The sequence below is a fragment of the Cydia pomonella genome, chromosome 12, assembly GCF_033807575.1.
Source record: "Cydia pomonella isolate Wapato2018A chromosome 12, ilCydPomo1, whole genome shotgun sequence".
Lineage (NCBI taxonomy): Eukaryota > Metazoa > Arthropoda > Insecta > Lepidoptera > Tortricidae > Cydia > Cydia pomonella.
The window spans coordinates 2,293,118-2,317,581 of NC_084714.1; the positions used below are offsets into that span (position 1 = coordinate 2,293,118).

Sequence of the window (24,464 nt, forward strand, 5' to 3'; positions counted from 1 at the left end):
AAACCTGTATTGCAAATGTAACGGTCATGGACCTCCCAATAATCTCAATTTACCGATACTCGTCATAGTTTTTGCTAGTCTAAGACTATCAACACAGGTTATTCCCACTAGTTTTTTTATACTACGTCGGTGGCAAACAGACATACGGCCCGCCTGATGGTAAGCAGTCTCCATAGCTTATGTACACCCGCAACTCCAGAGGAGTTACATGCGCGTTGCCGACCCTAAACCCGCTCGCCCCTCGTTGAGCTCTGGCAACTTTACTCACCGGCAGGAACACAACACTATGAGTAGGGTCTAGTATTATTTGGCTGCTGATTTCTGTAAGTTACATACCCACCACCAAGTTGTTAATAGTGGCAACTACTGGGGTTTTTTTTTCCACCTTTTACCAGTGGTAACAACTGGGAAAAGGTGGGATTTTTTTCACGGTTACAACTTGGTGGTAACTACTGGGAATAAGCCACACATTGGAGAACGCAACGGGGCTTGGAATTATTAATTCACGTAGGTCGATGTAAGGGCATGATGACTTAGATAGAGGAACACAGGTTGATGTCCTCTATCTTGACTTCAGGAAAGCTTTTGATCAAGTTGATAATGATGTTTTACTTGGAAAGTTGTGTGCCATTGGTTTTTCGCCGCGATTGTTAAAATTGTTTGCCAGTTACATGAGCGGCAGGCAACAACTCGTAAAGCATGGTTGTTTTGTTTCATCCACTTACTCTACACAATCCGGAGTTAGTCAAGGATCCATTCTTGGCCCTCTGCTATTTGGCATCATGATAAATGATCTCGAGGTAGTTCTGAAAGAGAATACTAGGTGCCTTTTGTACGCAGATGACCTAAAACTCATGCTTGGTGTTAAACAGACGGCGGATTGTGAAGCGATGCAAAGAGACATCAATGAGGTTTTGCAATGGAGTGTTGCGAATAAACTGCATTTCAACGTCTCTAAATGTTGCGTTATGTCCTATACTCGCTCGCCAAAACCTTTAATTGCACAGTATGTCCTTGGCTCAGAAGTCATAGCTCGTGTAACAACTGTCAAAGACCTGGGTGTTACCTTGGACGCCTCTCTTACTTTTCATGACCACATAACAGGATTAGCTGCCAATTGTTATAAGCGACTTGGTTTCGTCATCAGGAATGTGCGCGAATTTAACGATCCCAGAGCCATCAAACTGCTCTACACGGCTCTTGTGAGGAGTAAGCTTGAGGCGGCAAGTATTGTTTGGAACCCAGCTGAAATCACATACGCCCTTCTCGTAGAAAAAGTGCAAAAAACATTTCTTAGGTTCTTGTATAAGAAGTTATATACTTACTATCCATTCTTATATCCGACCAAGTACTTATTAGGATCATTAGGTTTTAATTCCCTTGCAGTCAGACGCAATTACAATCTCCTGGTGACAGCATGTGGAGTTTTACGTGGCGAGACAGACTGTCCTGAACTGGTAGGACGAACTGTTAGACTCGCTATTCCATTTGTGCCCAAAAATCTCCTGCGACCGCGAAGTCACAAGCTTTTGGCCGTCCCAATTATACGCACTGTAGCACATAAAAACTCGCCTGCTGTGCGGGCTCTAAGGCTGCTGAACTCCTTTCTGTCATGGGCACCAGATTGTGATATGTTTGCAAGTCGATGGACGGCTGTGTATCAGATGTGTCTGCGGTATTGCGAGGTGATGGACGAAAGTTGATTGTGATCTGTTTTTCCTAGTATGTAATCCTATCATATAATCTGAATTGTACAGTGCTTTGGTCTCGACTGTAATGCTGTATATATATATTAAATATTAAATAAATTAAATAAATTAAAATGATAATAAAATATCTTCATCATCTTATACCTAAAGGGTGTTTGTTGTTGTTGTTGGACCTAGGGCACACCGGAGGTGCATAGGGCCTCCACAAGATCCTTCCACGCCTTTCTATCTTGAGCAACCGTCAAGCCTGTTTGGGACTCAAACGTTGGATCCCTTTGATTGACATAAGACCCGGACCCGGACCGGACCCGGGTACGTCCTTAAACTACGTCCACAAGAGAGGTATGGGCATTGTGAATGTCATTTCGCTCTGTATGGTAGGGCACAGCACAGTGGATGTCATTCCAGATCTAGAGCAGAGCCCACCTGGGGAAGTACCTCCACCTTACAGAAAATCGCAGCCAAATAACACTAGACCCTACTCATAGTGTTGTGTTTCTGCCGGTGAGTAAGGTTGCCAGAGCTCAACGAGGGGGGGGGGGCGGCTTTAGGGTCGGCAACGCGCATGTAACTCCTCTGGAGTTGTAGGCGTACATAAGCTACGGATACTGCTTACCATCAGGCCGGCCGATACTTGTTTGCCACCGACGTAGTATAAAAAAAAAACATTGAAAGTCATAATGTAATTATTGTCAGATTATCATTAGTCATAATTCTGAAACCTTAAACTTCTCAGTATTTTCGTAAGGTTATCCTATAGATATGTTAGGTTAGGTTTGTTTTATGGCAATCCTAAAAAGTTACGCGTTTCTGAGAAAAAACAAATTATGACTAACAAAAATGCGTACAAACAATACATTATGACTTAAAACTTTGTGGGAAACAATAGAGACCCCTCTGGCGCCTTCCTATAAAAGCCTATAAATGTTTAAGTCTAACAAATAATGTATATTGTATTGTATTTATTGCATAATGTGAAACATCACACGCGTTGATGTTTGCCAAAAAAAGTGCTTGCTGCGTGCGGCCTATGCGTAATTTACACGATACATAGGTGTGCAAAGTAGCTAGAAAGAGCGCTTACTATGCGTATTTTTTATAATGTTTTATGACACCGGTGTGACCACTAATCTCTACACAACGTGGCTAAAATCGCGAACCTCGTAACTCCATTTTTAAGGTCATTAGGGATTTTCTACTTTAGCCAATAAAACATAAAGTTGCAAACCTTTTAACTCCTATGTGAAATAAGAGGTTAACGAATTTAGCCGACAACTAACTGGTAATTTGTGGACTTTATTTCTTTGCAATAAGGTTCAGATTTGGTCTGTTAAATGTGTAGAACGTATGCGCTAGTGAGCCAATGACCCCGCGGCGACCGCAGTTGGTCATCATTATATCCTCCACTGACTTTAACTATGTCATTATCAATAAAATTATTAGGAGTGAATATCATCCTCGCGTTGTCCAGGCATTTTTGCCACGGTTCATGGGACCGTGGGTTCCGCTTGGCCCCGACTTCAGGCAAATGCAAACTCTGCCAGCACTTACAGCTTAAAAATAACCTTAACTTTTCACACTGTAACGACCCATAAATATGTAATATTTTTGTGTTGTATATATTTTCTTAAAAGTATATATTACCTACTCTAGGCCAAAATATAGTATAATACTATATTATTTAGTACCAGGTTACCAGGTAGGTTAGCAACCCTAGGATCAAAGAAGACGGTGGAGGGTATGGAAATTGCTCCACGGATAAGAGCTCCACCCCTTACCGATGTACACGGCAGGAAGAAGTTGATAACTCGAGATAAAAATTTGAAGAAATTTTAACTTAAAATAGAATTACACAACGTTCAAATTTCTTAATTTTTTTTCTCACGAGTTATCAACTTTTTCCGGATGTGTACGGAAATATATGATGATGATGTTGATGAAGATGTGAGAAAGATCCCGTGGTATGTGCTTGCCAGTTGCTTTTCGGTGACCGTGAGAAAACCTGCATACATCTGTAGAGATTCCAAAAAATCGTTCTTTTTTTAAAGATAAATGATGTAGTTTATTTTTCAAGTAGGCATATTACGATGCGCTTATGAACGTCATATAAAACCACGCCGGCTCTAATCCTATCTCTGCCCGAGATTTGAATTCCTCCTAAATTGTAGGAGGGTATCTTTTCAAAACATTTTAAGTTCCCAATCTGAGCAGTAGGAAGTATATGGTAGGGTGATATAAGATTGCTCGGTTTGCAATCAATAGGTCATAAAATAAAAATTTCCACTACCTTTAAGCTCAAAACTTTAGGGATATAATTTTTAAGAAAAAAACCGACTTCAATGAGGGAGATCGGTGAAATACAGATTATTGTTCATTTTGGATTTCATACAATAAACTTAAAAAAATTGACTTGAAAACCCAATTTCCCTAACAAACAACGAAGACGACAAATCGCCAAGCGGGAACTATGCGTTGTTGAAGAGTTCCATTCTGATCAGCATCAGCAGGTTCACTTCATCAAATGTCACTTTTTTTTAAATGTAAATGCTTGACTTGTTGATGAAAATACAAAACTCACTATATGTATACCTTTCGCATTTGAAGAGTTCCCTCAATTCCTCATGGAACCCATCATCAGAACTGAGTTTTGACAAAAACGGGACCAATCTGTACATACTGTAGATTCAATAAAAAAAAAATCAAAACCGATTCAGAAATGACGGAGTTATGAAGTAACAAACAAAAATAAATACCAACCGAATTGAGAACCTCCTTTTGAAATCCTGAAGTCTGTTAAAAATGGCGAAAATGAGCTATGAATGCACAAACAGGCACCAGTTTATTCAAAGAAACAAAAAGTTATGATTATTTTCTCAGAACAAAGGTATTTTTTGGTTCTGAAAGCCCTTAGCTTAAGCCTTTTGAGCCTACGGTAGTCGATATAGTCTGGTGGTGATGACCTAATGACTGATGATGTATGAAAATTATAACGAGTACGTGTTATTAATACGATTCATTAACAAAAATGTTTATGATTCTTGTCTCCTTGTCATATGTCATTGTTATGTGAGTGAGATAAACTGCTTTTTCTCATAACATAATGATATGTTACACGATGACATATATCTACCACAGTCTTCGAAAACGCTGTATGTTCAGACAAAAACAGAAAAATATCAAATTTAGTCTTGAAATTTATAATTTACATTAAAAAGGTTCTACGTAAATTGTAGTTATTAGCCATAATTAAAAATGGAATGACAGGTTCAAGATTCTTTGGTATACGGAAGGTGGAGGTAAGGAATTAAATCTCCATGTACCAAAAAATGTCATCAAAAAACCCTAAATAGGTGGCGCTACAATACCTAGAATACTTGAAAAAAATATCAAATCATAGACAGCGCACGTCACTCCGTCAATAACGCCTGGTTCTTAGCTACTCTAGCGCTACTCTGGAGGGATTTGGAACTATTATTTAAGCTGATAGCTGGACACTTTTGCAACAGTTCTACCATAAGAGATTTAACTCCTTTTAATTCCACACCCCATATTTTGGTATTTGATATTATGGACGAACATTGATGACATCTTGGTTTTCAGGATACCACTCAGAGCACGCTTTGGAGATTAGCTAAGTTTAGAACAAGTAAATACGTATCATACAGTTTGTATTTTTGAATAAACCACAAACTTAAACTAGACGTAGGTTTTAGTGTTATAAAACGATTCTGCAATTTTTTTTTTAAATTTAGTTTTAACTACCAGAACGTTTCTTTTTTTCAAGCGGCAATGTGTTCGTACATCATGGTCACTTATGACAGTTGTGACGTTGCGCCATTAAATGCGACGTTTTGTTATAAAACAAAGTAGTGTTAAATTGCTTGCTGAATTATTTTATAAGAAAAAATAAAAGTCGACGATTTTTTTTATAAAATGTATGAAAGTGTATTCATTAAAGTTTAAATTAACTACAATTTGAATACGGGGTCGTATCAAAAATACTCGCCGTATATTGGGTATCTTCTGATAGATATTTCGAACACACTTAATTAAAATAATAAATAAATAAATATTATAGGACATTATTACACAAATTGACTAAGTCCCACAGTAAGCTCAATAAGGCTTGTGTTGAGGATACTTAGACAACGATATATATAAATATTTATAAATACTTAAATGCATAAAAAGCACCCATGACTCAGGAACAAATATCCACGCTTATCACACGAATAAATGCCCTTACCAGGATTTGAACCCGGGACCATCGGCTTCATAGGCAGGGTCACTACCCACTAGGCCAAACCGGTCGTCATTATCTAGATTGTATGTAGATTGATCGTAGGTTGATATAAAAAGCCCGACCAGAAATATAAGATCATTGCCAAGAGGGCGCTGTTATTCTCATGCTTAGGGTGACAGTTCAGTTTAGTATGAAAACTTTAGTTCAAATGAAATTCCGCAATATGGCGCGTGATCATATATTACTGGACAGGTTTTACAGCTAATAAATCTTGATAGATTTGTTGTTAAATCAAATCTACCAGGCGATATTACTAAATTTAACTGTAGTGACAGAAGTCTGAGCTTACGTGATTGTAATCCTAACGTGATGTGAGATATGAAGTGATCCTATCTCATCCCAGCTGACCCTTGAAAGGGTCAAGCCTGGCTTTTGAGATTAGATGCAATGGAATATCCAAGGTAGGTAAGGTAACATATAGGTGAGCCTGAGAGGCACGAGATGTGTATTTGTGTGTGTCTTCCGTTTCGAAGTTGACAAAAGCCGATACGGTAAAGTCCGAAGAATGGGTTATGATTATGATGGGTGGAACCAACCGCTAGAAACTACTATGGTAAAAGGACGCGCAGCTATTTAATAAGTTATCAGTAGAAAACTAATGTGCTATTAAAAACATCTTTAAATCAAAAATTAAGAAGTTGCTAATAGGTACAACGCATGACTGAATAAATAAATAGGATAGGTAAATATACTACAACAACTTATACTGTGTTAATATGATATAATTATGTATTAGCCACCAGACCATACTTTTTTGAAAAAAAAAAAAATGGTTTTCATTTCTCATGCTCTGAAGGTGAGTCGTTGTTGGTCTAAAAAGTGTGCAGAATATGATACGTTTTTGCTCTAGAGCACTGTACTTTCTAAGTACGCTTTTTGCTTTTATATGATAAGTTGGTTTTAAATGGATTTGTTGTACAATTTCCATTCTGATAATTAACTCCCCATTCCATAAATAACGATATTTTTACCTAGATTATTAATTGAAAGTACTCTCAAGAAATACTACTGAAGTTTAAATGCACATTTATTTTAATTTTCACGTTTCTAAATGAAAAGTAGTGTTTAACTCGGGTGGAAAGGCACCCATTTCAGTCTAGGGCTATTGGCGCTCGAACGCAACCTCGACAGAAATGAGTGCCTTTCATCCCTTGGTTAACAAGCTACTATTTCATATCACAATTTCTTTATCAATCAAGTATTTCCAACTCCCTTTATTTTACTACTGACCCTAAGGGTAGGGTAGGTAGAAATGAGTGCCTTTCATCCCTTGGTTAACAATCTACTATTTTGTAGTTTATGAATTGTATTCTATCTATCCTCCGCCTGGGGCTTCATTTGCGTAAAAGCTGTTTACAATGGTCAGTTCCGTTTTTACCTCCTTAGCAGTTGAATTTAAAAAAGTTCTTTTGTTAAAAAAAGCGCAATTTTGACAACGATATATGTTTCAAATTTCACGGTCCCACCGTCAAGCTTGGAACATTTTTATTTAAGAGCCCTTAATCCTTGGAGCGTTCTCCGATTTCACGAAATAACGCTCGATAGATGGCGTTGGCACTCGGTACGCGAGCGCCGGCAACGCGACGCGCGTTTCAATGCAGACTAGAATAATCTTGATAGTTTTCAATATAATTTCAAGCAACATTAATTTTAGTGTCATATGATATCATATGGGCACTCTTTATTTTATTGTATATGCTTAGTAGGTTTTTTTTTTATGTACACTACTACTAAGTGTACAGACTACAGAGTGTACTATAACCCTTGCTCTTTATTCTGTCTCTTTCACACCAATGGAAAATGAAGAAGTTACTAAATGACTGCAGGTATAAATAAAGTATATTAGTGCGATAGAGAGACAGATAGTGTTTCGTTGTCGTATCGTAAACGATTGGCATGTTGGCTACACACTTGCTTAGTGCCTAGCCAAAATACCAATCGTTTGCGTATATTAGTGCGATAGAGAGAGAGTAGTGTTTCGTTGTCGTATCGTAAACGATTGGCATGTTGGCTACGCACCCATGATACCTAGCCAAGAAGCCAATCGATTGCGCATATTAGTGCGATAGAGAGACAGATAGTGTTTCCTTGTCGTATCGATTGGCATGGTGGCTACGCACCCATGCTGCGTAGTCAAGATGCCAATCGTTTGCGCACATTAGTGCTATAGAGTTTCAGTGTTATTTGAAATCACGTTAGGGTTTGTATTATTATTTTTGACCCGAATGAAGTCCATCCAAGTTCTTATGATGGAGTCAGGAGTTGGTCACCAGAACTCCTAATCTACTCATTATAATTCCATCGTGCTTGGGCTCAAAAGATTTGCCCTGACGAACACCATCGATCTAGATGAGGTCCAGGGTCTCATGACGGAGTCAGGAGTTGGTCACCAGAACTCCTAATCTACTCATTATAATTCCATCGTGTTTGGGCTCAAAAGATTTGCCCTGACGAGTACCATCGATCTAGATGAAGTCCAGGGTCTCATGATGGAGTCAGGAGTTGGTCACCATAATTCCTAATCTACTCATCATAACTCCATCGTGTTTGGGCTCAATAGATTTGCCCTCACGAGCACCATCAATCTAGATGATGTTCAGGGTCTCATGATGGAGTCAGGAGTTGGTCACTAGAAATCCTAATCTACTCATTATAATTCCATCGTGTTTGGGCTCAAAAGATTTGCCCTGACGAGTACCATCGATCTAGATGAAGTCCAGGGTCTCATGATGGAGTCAGGAGTTGGTCACCAGAACTCCTAATCTACTCAATATAATTCCATCGTGTTTGGGCTCAAAAGATTTGCCCTGACGAGTACCATCGATCTAGATGAAGTCCAGGGTCTCATGATGGAGTCAGGAGTTGGTCACCATAATTCCTAATCTACTCATCATAACTCCATCGTGTTTGGGCTCAATAGATTTGCCCTCACGAGCACCATCAATCTAGATGATGTTCAGGGTCTCATGACGGAGTCAGGAGTTGGTCACCAGAACTCCTAATCTACTAATTATAATCCCATCGTGTTTGGGCTCAAAAGATTTGCCCTGACGAACACCATCGATCTAGATGAGGTCCAGGGTCTCATGATGGAGTCAGGAGTTGGTCACTAGAACTCCTAATCTACTCATTATAATTCCATCGTGTTTGGGCTCAACAGAGTTGCCCTGATGAGCACCTTCAATCTAGATGAGGTCCAGGGTCTCATGATGGAGTCAGGAGCTGGTCACCAGAACTCGTAATCTATTTATCATAACTCCATCGTGTTTGGGCTCAATATATTTACTCCGACAAGCACCATCAAATTACCATTATGATGAATAGATTAGGAGTTCTGGTGACCAACTACTGAGTCCATCATGAGACCCTCGACTTAATCTAGATCGATGGTACTCGTCAGGGCAAATCTTTTGAGCCCAAACACGATGGAGTTATGATGAATAGACTAGGAGTTCTGGTGATCAACTCCTGAGTCCATCATGAGACCCTGGACCTGATCTAGATTGATGGTGCTCGTCAGGGCAACTCTATTGAGCCCATACACGATGGAGTTATGATGAGTAGATTAGGAGTTCTGGTGACCAACTCCTGACTCCATCATGAGACCCTGGACCTCATCTAGATCGATGGTGCTCGTCAGGGCAAATCTTTTGAGCCCAAACACGTTGGAATTATAATGAGTAGATTAGGAGTTCTAGTGACCAACTCCTGACTCCATCATGAGACCCTGGACTTTATCTAGATTGATGATGCTCGTCAGGGCAAATCTATTAAGCCCAAACACGATGAGGTTATGATGAGTAGTTTAGGAGTTCTGGTGACCAACTCCTGACTCCATCATGAGACCCTGGACCTCATCTAGATCGATGGTGTTCATCAGGGCAAATCTATTGAGCCCAAACACGATGGAGTTATGATGAGTAGATTAGGAGTTCTGGTGACCAACTCCTGACTCCATCATGAGACCCTGGACCTCATCTAGATCGATGGTGCTCATCAGGGCAAATCTTTTGAGCCCAAACACGTTGGAATTATAATGAGTAGATTAGGAGTTCTAGTGACCAACTCCTGACTCCATCATGAGACCCTAGACTTTATCTAGATTGATGATGCTCGTCAGGGCAAATCTATTGAGCCCGAACACGATGAGGTTATGATGAGTAGATTAGGAGTTCTGGTGACCAACTCCTGACTCCATCATGAGGCCCTGGGCCTCATCTAGATCGATGGTGTTCATCAGGGCAAATCTATTGAGCCCAAACACGATGGAGTTATGATGAGTAGATTAGGAGTTCTGGTAACCAGCTCCTGACTCCATCATGAGGCCCTGGACCTCATCTAGATTGATGGTGCTCGTCAGGGCAACTCTATTGAACCCAAACACGATGGAGTTATGATGAGTAGATTAGGAGTTCTGGTGACCAGCTCCTGACTCCATCATGAGACCCTGGACCTCATCTAGATTGAAGGTGCTCGTCAGGGCAACTCTATTGAGCCCAAACACGATGGAGTTATGATGAGTAGAGTAGGAGTTCTGGTGACCAACTCCTGACTCCATCATGAGACCCTGGACCTCATCTAGATCGATGGTGCTCATCAGGGCAAATCTTTTGAGCCCAAACACGTTGGAATTATAATGAGTAGATTAGGAGTTCTAGTGACCAACTCCTGACTCCATCATGACACCCTGGACTTTATCTAGATTGATGATGCTCGTCAGGGCAAATCTATTGAGCCCGAACACGATGAGGTTATGATGAGTAGTTTAGGAGTTCTGGTGACCAACTCCTGACTCCATCATGAGACCCTGGGCCTCATCTAGATCGATGGTGTTCATCAGGGCAAATCTATTGAGCCCAAACACGATGGAGTTATGATGAGTAGATTAGGAGTTCTGGTGACCAGCTCCTGACTCCATCATGAGACCCTGGACCTCATCTAGATTGATGGTGCTCGTCAGGGCAACTCTATTGAACCCAAACACGATGGAGTTATGATGAGTAGATTAGGAGTTCTGGTGACCAGCTCCTGACTCCATCATGAGACCCTGGACCTCATCTAGATTGAAGGTGCTCATCAGGGCAACTCTGTTGAGCCCAAACACGATGGAATTATAATGAGTAGATTAGGAGTTCTAGTGACCAACTCCTGACTCCATCATGAGACCCTGGACCTCATCTAGATCGATGGTGTTCGTCAGGGCAAATCTTTTGAGCCCAAACACGATGGGATTATAATTAGTAGATTAGGAGTTCTGGTGACCAACTCCTGACTCCGTCATGAGAACTTGGACTTCATCCAGGTCAAAAATAATAATGCAAACCCTAACGTAATTTCAAGTGAAAATGCGTTTTACAGAAAATCGCAGCCAAATAACACTAGACCTTACTCATAGTGTTGTGTTCCTGCCGGTGAGTAAGGTTGCCAGAGCTCAACGAGGGGCGGGAGGGGGTTAGGGTCGGCAACGTGCATGTAACTCCTCTGGAGTTGCAGGCGTACATATGCGGGCCGTATGCTTGTTTGCCACCGACTTAGTATTAAAAAAAAAGTAACACTGAAAATCCATCAATAAGCGAGTCTGTTAGGCATACTGTAAAAAATGAACTTTTATTAAGATTTTCTAATCGCAGTATATAGCACTTCTCGGAACTCCGTAGCTGATTACGATCGCAACGAATGCCTGACAATCGAGCACAGGTCCGTCCTCTAAGCGCGCTCCGCGCGGACTGAGAGCGGGGCGTCGCTGCTGCGTGATTTATACGTGTTTTAAAAAAATATAAATTTACGGCAATGTAGGTCCCATAGTTACGATTTTTTTTTTATAGGTTAACATAAAGTTACAGTTTGCTATAATATTATTTTTAAAGCAAAATATGCGTACAATTTGCGGAAATAAAATATAATAAAACCCTGTTTTCGCCAAAAAAATGAAGAAAACTCGGAAGGTATTTTATCAGTTTTTTCAAATGAATCTTCGATTGTTAATCATTCCAGCCCCTCGTACGAGATATGTTGAATCAAATTGTAGTCATTCATGTACCAAATGATTCTTGTTTATAGCAAAATTGAGAACCGAAACGCCACATCTCACTGCAAAATTTGGAAAAGACTCCCAAAAAACCTCATTAAAAAAGAGGTTTAAAAGAGAAAATGAAAATTTGAACTGTTGGAGCCCCTAGTTTAGGAAACGATTATTTAAGTACGTTATCAGTTTTTGAATAAATACTAATAGTTACGTCGTAATCTTGAATGAAAAAGGAAGCATTTTACAAAATACGCTCGTCTGTAGGAATAAGGACTCTTAATCAGATATACCTAGGACTATCAGCGCTGGTGGCCTAGCGGTAAGAGCGTGCGACTTGCTATCCGGCGGTCGCGGGTTCAAACCCCGGCTCGTACCAATGAGTTTTTCCGAACTTATGTACGAAATATCATTTGTTATTTACCAGTCGCTTTTCGGTGAAGGAAAACATCGTGAGGAAACCGGACTAATCCCAACAAGGCCTAGTTTACCCTCTGGGTTGGAAGGTCAGATGGCAGTCGCTTTCGTAAAAACTAGTGACTACGCCAAATCTTGAGATTAGTTGTCAAGCCGACCCCAGGCTCCTATGAGCCGTGGCAAAATGCCGGGACAACGCGAGGAAGAAGGAAAGGAGATATACCTAGGACTACATTTACCCACCATAAGGAAACAAAAAAAAAACCTGTATTTGTGATAAGTCTACCTACATTATATGTCATAAAGCGTATTAGTTAATAGAATTTAAAGTACGCCAGCCCCGTACTTCTAAGGTTTTATTAATTCATATTGCTTTCAGCATATGTCCATGAATTATAACGTAGCCCCAATGATACGTTATGCCGGCAGTAATTTAGGGCAATATACCAAAGTGATGACACATTTGTATACGTATACAGTAAACTACCTACTAGTCCCTTTTTAAAATACAGTTTTTAGTCGTATTTTTGTTTCAAAATTTTTACCACTCCTGTCTTAAAAGATTGAAGGGGCCAACAATAAAATTTAAAATGAAATGAATGAAGACCTTCACGGTCGTTTAATCCCAAAATGATGACGAAATTATAGGTTTCCAGATTTTTTTTTATCTAGTTGTCGCTTGTTTAGGTTTATAATTAGTTGTATTTAGTTTCTAGTTTGATTTGTATGTGTTACTTTTTAAATTGTTCGTCTGTAAATTGTATTTCTGGAAATAAAGACTATACTAATTAGTCTGAAGTTTTCAGGAATATAATACTCTATAATAACTGTTGCGTAATATACTCGTCCAATAATACCTTTCAGTACTGCGTTGCATATACATGGCTGTCATCGTCTCCACATATATCATAATAATACCGCGCTATTATTGCGTCTTCACTTGTCATTTCGATAACAATGAACAGACAGAATGGATATCATGACGTATTGTTTAGTTAGATCATAGTTTACGCTCAGTGAATCTGAAAATTAAAACTATATGTTTTACTATTTCGAGGAAACATAGTTATTTAGATTATAGCTAAAAATAATCACGAGATTTACTGTTTAAATTTATTACAATAACATTGCTTTACTTGCTACTCCGTCAAATGAAACAACTTGTGTATTCTTTCCCGGCATATTCGCGTCCTTTGCTGAACATGTACCTCTCGTGGATTTCCATGTTGTTCTAGATGTGGCGGTTCTATGCCAGGTCGGCCGTGCCGTCTTTTTCATGTCGTCCGACCATCTGGCTCGTGGTTTTCCGTCATTTCGGTTTCCCAGTCGAGATCTCTAGAACAGCATTCGCTGGCGCTTGTCTATTTAGTGGGTTTGAACTTAAAAAAAAAAGTCATTTATTGTCGCAAAAAAATAAATAAATAGTACATACAGTAAGCAGCAGCAAACATGATTGAGTAATCGTTTTGACTGAGCAACTTGATTCGACTAAACAGTCAACCACTGTATAAGCATTCATTACAGCACAGTAGCAACAAGTATACAGCTTTTGAGAACTATGATACTTGAGAACCATGAACTATGATACAACTTGCAGTTTTTCGTACGAAAGATTAAAAGGAAACCATAAATGAAGTTATCGTCCTTAAGTTATTAGAAACCGGTGTATTGCCATCTGACTCTTGGCCAGAACATATCTTCAACTACACACTAACTACAACTTTTCAGTTAGGAAAAAGGAATGCCCAAGTAGGTAAAAAGAGCAGAATTCTCATTTTTAGAGAGTTACTGTCAGGAAGCCAACAAGGTTCAAGACACGTATTTATTCGCCGCCCTAACTCCAGGCCGAAAGTAATTTCACGGTACGTTTCGCACACATGTTTTACGGTACAGGAAAACAGCCGACTTATGTAAAGCTGTGTTTGCTTTCAGTTGCCTCGAAATACAGTCGACTCTTTGTGATATGTTCCGTTGTTTACATATATAACAGTGTACAGCGGGCGTATATGATAACAAAAAGGGGAGGCTGTAGCGGAGCTGTATGAAAAGTTATGAGTAGGTAAATAAGGAACTACTTCAGCTATATACCTTTTTGGGAGCGCCTCGATTCGAAGAATGAGATACGATAACGTTAAGTTCTGGTTTAGATCAGTTCTTATTTAGATATCGTTTATATGTCGTATAATTGACAGAAGCAGCTCGATTCGGGCAACCAATGTCACTTTGACGTTAGAAATATCGTAGATAGATCTTATTGGGATCACAGCGGAATGGAAATAACGTCAATTTTGACATGTCGTATAGTTATCGATCTTTTAAAGATCTTACCAAGATCTTAAACGTGTCTTTATCATTCTTCGAATCGGGCCGATGGTTATTGGTTAAATTTTAAAGCTAGTGAAATGGGAACAGTTTAAGCCATGATATTAGCCAGTACTATCAGTTTAGCATGCTAGATTTAGTCTCCCGCCCTTCACGTATTTTTTATATCATGCCGGTGGTAATAATTGCACGGCCTGACTGATGGGAAGCGGTTATCTTAACCCATGGAACCCACAAGTACCGGCAGGCTGCCGATACTTTCAAAACCTCATACATTTTTGAAGAACCCTTAAGTCTATCGAGACAACCTCGACAGGCAAACTTGTAAAAAACCCATAAAGTTATAGCCAATATTTTTTATAGCATTTGTAACTTTCGCATTTTAAACACACTTTTTTATGGAGGATAGGCAGACGGTTGACCACGATCTCACCTGATGATAAGTAATGATACTTTCTACGGTGGAGCACGCTTACCTATGAGATACCTATTTACTCTAGCCTTGAAGAGACTCAGATTGTACACATACGGTAACACAGACTCGGGCAGGGCATTCCACTCTTTGGCAGTTCGCATAAGGAATGTTGAAGCAGTAGCAGCTTCGTGCGTATTTGTGGAATACCTGAAGCGATGCCGGAGTGCCGATTGTCTGGTAGTCCGATGGTGAAATGGGGACGGAGGTATAAGGTTGTGCAGTTCCTCGGCACACTAAACATATATAAAACCGGGGTCTCTCCGGGTATGTTTGCTAATTCAAGCCAGTCTTCGAGCAACACCGGCTTCCGACACGTCGTAAGGGAGGAGCCTAAGCGATATCTTACCGTACAAATCTTTCTGCCATTTTTTGCGGGGGGAAACGTGCACACAGTCGCACTTCTCACTCACTACATACAAAATCCAATCTGTAATGAAGACACAAATACATAGAAAATGACACACGTCAAAGACAAATCTCGCACACCTTGATCTCTTTTTGTGTACGGACGAGTCACAACATACACCGCCATAGGCACAGTTGTGCCAATGCTTTGGCAGAGGGGAAATAGTATGAATGCCGTCTCCCTTCCCTGTGTTGCTCGAATAGAATATTTTATTTGCTTTAAACATTACCATACATAACATGCATGCATCATTACATAGGTGTTACAAAAGGCGGTAGGTTTCTATGTTTAACCATAGCTGGTATGCAAATATACACAAAAACTTGAAGCTATAATAATTAAAAATAAAATATGTACAATGTTAATAAATTACAAGTGTTTGCCCATTATTATTTACAATTAAGTTAATGTCTTACACAATTATTCACATAAATTATAATACTTACAATATTGTAAGGTTCTTTATAAAGATAAGTACTATGTATAACCGATTAATACTAATGCTGTAGTGTATTTTTGTATCCTTTTGGGTGTAATTCGATATTGTTGTGGCAATTCTATGTCAATCTGGGTAATGTCATTTTGATATGGCAACTCAATTGTTTTTTTTTTTAATGACGATGGTGACATATAATTTGGAGGGAGACTTGACGTTTATGATTGAATGATTTTCCTGCTTATTTTTAATTGTAATTCATTAATAAATGGAAATAACTACTAAAAGTGATTTAACTTGAAGAAATAAGACTTGACCCTACAATAGGGACCGTGCGCGTTGGAGGGTCTGCCATCTTGTGGTCTGAATCGGAACCATAAACAGGCACATTTACACGTCAAGTGTTTTCTTGTGCATAGTAGGTTCTGCCATCTTGTGGGCTACATCGGAACAAAAAACATCACATTTACGCCTCGCGCCAAAAATCTGACGGCTCCTGTGCTGCCTCCTATAGTTCATGCACGCTCCCTATATATTATTTCAAGTCAAGGCATTCGTTTATGCTATAGAAATTATTATTATTGAGCCATTGATACAATTTTACTTTAAACATTTCAATATTCATGTCCTTCATGTCAGCAGGCAATTTATTGTAAATTTCTATAGTCATAATCAAGCAGCTTTTTTTATGCTTTGCCAATCTTAGATGTGTATCGGGGATCAACCTATCCGGGTTTCGGCAGGCGCGTGGCTGACTGTCACGGGTTTTCTTAAATATATGTTTATGTTTGTGAACAAACATACACACTTCGTAAATGTATAAAGAAGGAAGTGGTAGTAAACCTAGTTTTACAAACAGGCACATTTACACGTCAAGTGTTTTCTTGTGCATAGTAGGTTCTGCCATCTTGTGGGCTACATCGGAACAAAAAACATCACATTTACGCCTCGCGCCAAAAATCTGACGGCTCCTGTGCTGCCTCCTATAGTTCATGCACGCTCCCTATATATTATTTCAAGTCAAGGCATTCGTTTATGCTATAGAAATTATTATTATTGAGCCATTGATACAATTTTACTTTAAACATTTCAATATTCATGTCCTTCATGTCAGCAGGCAATTTATTGTAAATTTCTATAGTCATAATCAAGCAGCTTTTTTTATGCTTTGCCAATCTTAGATGTGTATCGGGGATCAACCTATCCGGGTTTCGGCAGGCGCGTGGCTGACTGTCACGGGTTTTCTTAAATATATGTTTATGTTTGTGAACAAACATACACACTTCGTAAATGTATAAAGAAGGAAGTGGTAGTAAACCTAGTTTTTTAAATATAAGAATCGAAGAAGCCAGTATAACGCGATTATGAATAACACCATTAAGGTCTGTCGCGTATTTATTTTGTTACCTACCTTTATTTCCGAAAGCTTTAAATATGTTTTAATAAGAGTTTTTTGTTTTCTTTTTCCTATTTTATCCCTTTGTAGTAGACACTTAGATATCTTATACCTTTAAACGAGCAATTCTTGTATATATATATATATTTCTGTGATCTCGGAAACGGCTCTAACGATTTCGCTGAAATTTGGTATATGGGGGTTTTTGGTGGTATACAATCTATCTAGATTAGTCTTATGTTTGGGAAAACGCGTGTTTTCGAGTTTTCATGCGTTTTTCTTTCGACGCAGAATATGGTCGCTAATTTCGTGTTGCCGGCCACTGTCCGTCTGGTCCAGCGGGTTAAGACGCGGACTGCTAAACGAATGTTACGCGTTCGAATCTCGCCCGGTGATTAACTTTTTTTTTTTTTATATGTTCAAGTTTATATATATTTTTTTAATTTCTATTGTTTTAGACAAGTTTAATTTAGTAAAAAAATTTAGTTAAGATTATCACCTATAGACCACCATATTACAATAAATAGTTATAACCGAGCAAAGCTCGGTCGCCCAGGTACTTATATATAGTACGGCAAAAATTACCAACTTTATATGATCATGTTTTTTTTTGGGACTTAAAAAGAGACAATGGGGTTTGATTAGTGTATTTTTTTATCAGGACCATTAAAAGCTTAACTCTTTTCTTTTTTTTTGCAGGTTCCGCCGTAGTGAGCATCATCATGCGTCAATACGACGACGCCATCTCCATAACCGTGGCCATCATGATTGTTGTCACAGTCGCCTTCGTCCAAGAATATCGCTCCGAGAAGTCACTTGAAGAACTTAATAAACTCGTCCCGCCTACTTGTAACTGGTAATTTGAACTCTAACTACAAACAATTAAGGCACATTTCAGAAGTAGGTACTCATAATAAACCACCCTGGCATTTGTACAAGAGAAATCATTAGAAGAACTTAATGAACTTATCTCGCCCACTTGTATATTAAACTCTAACTACACATAATTAAGGTCTATTTCACAAAACAAGGGGTATCCGTGCAAGAATATCGCTAATATTTTCAAAAACCGGCCAAGAGCATGTCAGGCCACGCTCAGTGTAGGGTTCCGTAGTTACTCTTCCGTCACAATAAGCTAAACTGGAGCTTAAAGTATAGTAAATTGTTAACCAAGGGATGAAACGGTACCTTTCACGCGAGTTAAACAAATAGGCAAATTTGCATAATCAGTACCTAATTAAAGTAAGTCTTTTTACTATGCAGGGGAAACTTTGCGATAACCCAAAAACAGCTAAACTGATCATGTCCGCTATAGTTTTCATTTAATGTCTTTCTTAAGCTCTACTTCCACGATTTTTTTCATATTTTTTGGACCTATGGTTCAAAAGTTAGAGGGGGGGGGACACATTTTTTTTCTTTCGGAGCGATTATCTCCGAATATATTCACTTTTACAAAAAATGTTTATTGAAGACCCCTATTAGTTTTGAAAGACCTTTCCAACGATACACCGCACTGTAGGGTTGAAGCAAATAACTTCTCATAAGTAAACATGTTTTCAGAACATTATTAGATGGTCAAACAAACTTAAACTTTAAGTTGACCTAATTAAAACTCACTTTCCTTCCAGCCTCCGCGAAGGCAGCATCGAGCATTTCCTCGCGCGAAACCTCGTTCCCGGCGATATAGTCCATCTCAACGTCGGCGACCGAGTTCCAGCCGACTTACGACTATTCGATTCTACGGACTTAGCTATAGATGAAAGTTCATTTACTGGAGAGACGGAGCCAGCGGTTAAGAATATACTACCGAATAAGGCGGCTGCTGGGAGGGTCAATAAGGATAATATAGCGTTTATGGGAACGCTGGTGCGGTGCGGTAATGCTAAGGTTAGTTTTTTAGACCTATACGGACTTGTTTATAGATGAATTTTCCTTTACGCGAGAAACTGAACAGGCGGCTAAGAATATACAACCGATTAAGGCTGCTGCTGGGAGAGTGAATAAAGCTTAGGTAACATGGCGTTTATGGGAGAGCTGGTGGCAAAATTTTAACGTATTTTTTTAATACCACGTCGGTGGCAAACAAGCATACGGTCCGCCTGATGGTAAGCAGCCGACCCTTTAAAAACCAGTACACTCCTTTTTTGAAGAACCCCATACTGTAGCCCCTCGGGAAAACCTCGGCAGCGCTCATTCCACAGCCGAAGCGTTCGCGGGAGGAAATTCCTCTTAAACCGCACAGTACGCGACCATTTAGGTTCTAGGTTGTGAGGATGAACACCCTGCTGAATGTATGCGTCAAATTGTTAAATCTTCGAAGCTGATGTAATTCCAATCATTTTCCTCATGTACTGAATGTTTGGTACGACTCAAGAATTCTCTGAACTTAATAAAATACATAAAAGCCATAGAGTATTCGAGGTATATTCGGGAAATTCCAAGTTATTTCAGAGTGTTCATTCCGATAATATAGTCAGATCTGATTTACATCGCGCATGCAACACCTCTGGAGTTGCGGGTGTTCATAGGCTGCGGTGATGGCTTACCATCAGGCGGGCCGTATGTTTGTGTGCCACCCTCGTGGTATAAAAAAAGTTTATGTTACAATTTCCAGGGTATTGTGGTCAGCACAGGCGAGCGCTCCGAATTCGGCGACATCTTTCGCATGATGCAAGCCGAAGAAGCCCCTAAGACCCCCCTGCAGAAGTCCATGGACACCCTTGGAGCCCAGCTGTCCCTGTACTCCTTCTGTATCATCGGCTTCATCATGGTGGCGGGCTGGCTTCAAGGGAAAGCGCTGCAGGAGATGTTCACCATTAGTGTCAGTTTGGCTGTCGCTGCTATTCCTGAGGGTGAGTTATGAGATTTGAGGCAATTCCGAGAGTATGTGAGGGCGTGGTGCGCTCCGAATGTCGGGCTGCACCCGAGCGTTCAGTTTGGAGGACGCCGCGGGCGATCGTGCTTCTAATGTCGGGCTTTGCCGTGCAAGCGGCGCCGAGTAAAGAGAGTGCGCGAAGGGTGCTCCGAATGTCGGGCTTGGCCCGATCTTGTAATATGCAGAGAGTTCCAGGTTCTGAATTCATGTTGTTTAATGCAGCGTAAAGAAGTTCTTCATCCCAATGAAGTAATGCCTAAATCAATTATGATTGATAAATTAAAATACGGAACTATTCTTACAGAAATTGGCTGTTTTATTTATCTCAGACATATTCAAAAATACCAAAGCAATAAATAAGAGACCATGCAAATTTTTAAATTGTTTTTAAGCAAGATTATATAAATTTGAAACACATATTTAACGAGCATGTAAATACAGATACCTATTGGGCTAAATTTAAACAACTTTATGGTAATATACCCCATTTAACTTTTTACAATACGTGAAGGCGCGCGAAACGCGCCCTTGTTCCTTTTGGTATAAAAGGCGACGCAGGCGCTCAAATGTGAGTGCGCGCGAGGGCGCTCCTAATAGTTGACCTTTTTGTGCACTATGTGAGAGCTTCGCCCAACCGTTTGGTCTGAAGGCGCCCAGTACTTGCTTGATCCTATAATGAAATATATGTCTGACGACCGGTCTAGCCTAGTGGGTAGTGACCCTGCCTATGAAGCCGATGGTCCCGGGTTCAAATCCTGGTAAGGGCATTTATTCGTGTGATGAGCATGGATATTTGTTCCTGAGTCATGGGTGTTTTCTATGTATTTAAGTATTTATAAATATTTATATATATCGTTGTCTAAGTACCCTCAACACAAGCCTTATTGAGCTTACTGTGGGACTTAGTCAATTTGTGTAATAATGTCCTATAATATTTATATATTTTATTATTTATTTTATATGCTTTGTTTTCATTTAATCTTAATTTCATTTTACCATTTACCAAAATTCCAAGACTTCAAAACGGAATAGTTTCAAACTGCCTGAATCACAGAATGTCTAACATATTTTTCCTAAAATGCCTTAACTTCAAATTAACGTGGTTTCATACCTAAACGTCAATTTACCTAAATTCATTAGTGCTATTTTATCCAATATTATCAGTCTTTAGCGCCGCCAGATTGTTAACAAATTGTAAATACGTCAAATTAAACTATAAATATATAATATATTTAAAAAAAGAAGTCCATCGGAAATTCGGCAATTGATGAAACATACTTTTTGACATTTAGGTATTTTGAGACTTGGACGATATGAATAAAAGTCATTATGACATTTGGCCATTTTAAGAAGGAAACGATTTGATATTTAGTCATTTTGGGGCTGAGTTATTATGAAATTTAGGAGATATAAATACAATGGCATTATGATATTTACTTTTATGGATTTTATGAGTGCAGCACTCTGTGAGTGTTACCCAACAGCAAGAAGGTAATTGATTCAAAATTCCACAAATCTCCCTTTCGCCGCCGCCATCGCAACTGTTTCACAACCAGTTGTCTATGACAGGGTTTCCCAATCTTTTTCTACCTGCGGCGCAGTTACAAGTGTAGTATTTTGCAACGGCGCCCTTGTAAATTTAAAATCACGGTCGAAAAAGAGTGACATGACGCTATATTATTTACCGATGCGAGCGCTCAAATAGGTACCCGCGAATATTTGTGGTTTCGGATAATGATAGAACTCAAGGCGCCCCTCTTTACTTTCTACGGCGCACCAGGGCGCCGCGGCGCACACTTTGGGAACCCCTGGTCTATAAGCATTGTTTAGTCTTTCATGGCAACTAGTTGTGATAGAAGAACAATTATTCCTGTTAAGCAATCACTTGCCAGCAAGACACAAAAGGCCTAGTTGCGAAACACAGTTGCGATGGCGGCCGAAAGGCAAATCTCAACTTCTTTTTGTCCATTTCAGGGCTACCCATCGTGGTGACCGTGACTCTTGCCTTGGGTGTGATGCGAATGGCCAAACGCAACGCGATCGTGAAGAAACTACCCACCGTCGAGACTCTGGGCTGTGTTAACGTCATTTGCAGTGATAAGACCGGTTCGTATTGCACTTTGTAATATTAACAAGGAAAGGTACCCAACTGTCCGGTTTCGATTTGATTCATATTTATATATGTTATAGAGTAGTCTAAAATAACGGACACGTATTTTTTTTACCTGCCCAAACTCAACCTATTAGGAGAAATTATCCTCCAAAGTAATAAAAAGTTACTAAATCTTCTAACTCCTATAGAAAGTGATGCTCCAGCAACTTGCTAGTTAATGGCTGGTTTGACTATATGTTTGAAAGCAGCAAAAAATAATGAGCACGTGTTTTGTCATATCTGCTTAAATTCATTTTTTCCTAAAAAAAATCGACATTCGAGGTTTTATAATATCTTATCGCTAAAGTTACACATAAAGACGGGTGTTTTTTTAGGAAAACTTGAGTTTAAGCAGATATAACAAAACACGTGTACATTATTTTTTCCTGTTCTCAAACATATACTCAAACCAGCCATTAACTAGCAAGTTGCTTGAGCATCACTTTCTATAGGAGTTAGAAGATTTAGTAACTTTTTAGTACTTTGGAGGACAATATCGCCCAATAGGTTGAGTTTGGGCAGCTAAAAAAAAATTCGTGTCCGTTATTTTAGACTACTCTATAACATATATAAATATAAATCAAATCGGAACCGGACAGTTGGGTACCTTTCCTTGTAAGTCTTCTTCTTCCTCGCGTTGTCCCGGCTTGCCACGGCTCATGGGAGCCTGGGGTCCGCTTGACAACTAATCCCAAGATTTGGCGCAGGCACTAGCATTTTGTAATATTAAGTACTTGATTCTAACACGTTCAATTTTTTTTTCAACTTATGAGTGTTTTGTCTGCTTCCGCGATATAGTTTTTTCGGTCGAGGAAAGTGTCGTACGTGCATAAATCTGCGAAGAAATTCAAAGTATGAAATTCTGGTTTCAATTTTAATTGAGATGGCGTGATTGGCGTGGAGTCAATTCGAATTCTGCTGTAAAGAAAGTTTTGAGTTCAGTAGTGGCAAATCAATTAGCAGTAGGAAATAACGCGCAATTACTCGTATGTATTCAAAAGCGTTATTTTCGCGCCTACATTTTTCAAATTTGCCGCTTTTTAGCGTTCCGTGCCTCAAAAGGAAAAAACGGAACTCTTATTACTTTGTTGTCCGTCCGTCCGTCTGTTTGTCTGTCTGTCAGTCTGTCTGTCTGTCACATCGCTAAATATGTCGAGAACCACTTAAGCTATCGATGTGGGAATAGTGAACAACGCTAACCCAGACACATTGAAAGTATTTTTTTTTAATTAACTTCGGAAAGAGGGGGCAAAATTTCAAAGTCTAGTGACTAGGTCAAGTTACATGAGATAATTCAAAAATTGTACGGAACCCTCTGTGCGCAAGTAAAACGAACTCGCACTTGACCGGTTTTTTTTCTCTACTGACAAAGCAGCTATTAACGATTAATTATTGTAATCAACAGGAACGCTAACGAAGAACGAGATGACAGTGACCTGCATGTCAACTTCCGGCGGCCATATTGCGGAAGTTCGCGGCGCGGGCTACAACGCACGCGGCGATATCCAACTACGTGCTTATAAGGGACGAGACTTGGATGTAGCACGATCTGCTCTTCAAAGCATGCTCGAGGTAAAACCGTGTTAGATCTTAACCCTTTAATAATAGTACATTATTGCAGAGGCCGGGAAAGAGCAATTCGTGGATGAGTTTCGACAAAGAAGACGAATTCACGAATTGCTGTTCCTGCCGAGGCATATATAGTGCTTTTCTCGAAACATACGAGGAAATAAGGTAAAATAAGTTTTTGGCAAAAATTTCATTTTTGGTATAAGCTTTTATCGCTGACTGTACTTTTCTTTCCACAAGTAACTAATACTCATCGAGACAATTCTAAAAACCCCAAACACAGTTAGGTTACGTTGTTTTATCACAGAGTTCCTATGGCCACCTCCTGTCTCCATCATCAGATCATCTCGATGGTACCATAATATTGCATTGTCACCCGACT

At 39.5% G+C, this 24,464-nt stretch overlaps 1 protein-coding gene across 3 annotated transcripts in view; it reads left to right on the forward strand.

Annotated features, from left to right (window-relative positions):
- LOC133523260 (calcium-transporting ATPase type 2C member 1-like) overlaps nucleotides 1–24,464 on the forward strand; it is a 72,774-nt gene that overhangs the window by 27,407 nt on the left and 20,903 nt on the right. For all 3 annotated transcript variants that reach the window (XM_061858749.1, XM_061858748.1, XM_061858750.1), the window contains exons 4-8: nucleotides 18,186–18,342; nucleotides 19,115–19,373; nucleotides 20,101–20,338; nucleotides 22,336–22,467; nucleotides 23,919–24,085. In XM_061858749.1, the coding sequence (XP_061714733.1) occupies nucleotides 18,186–18,342; nucleotides 19,115–19,373; nucleotides 20,101–20,338; nucleotides 22,336–22,467; nucleotides 23,919–24,085 (953 nt within the window). The remainder of the gene's footprint in view (nucleotides 1–18,185; nucleotides 18,343–19,114; nucleotides 19,374–20,100; nucleotides 20,339–22,335; nucleotides 22,468–23,918; nucleotides 24,086–24,464) is intronic.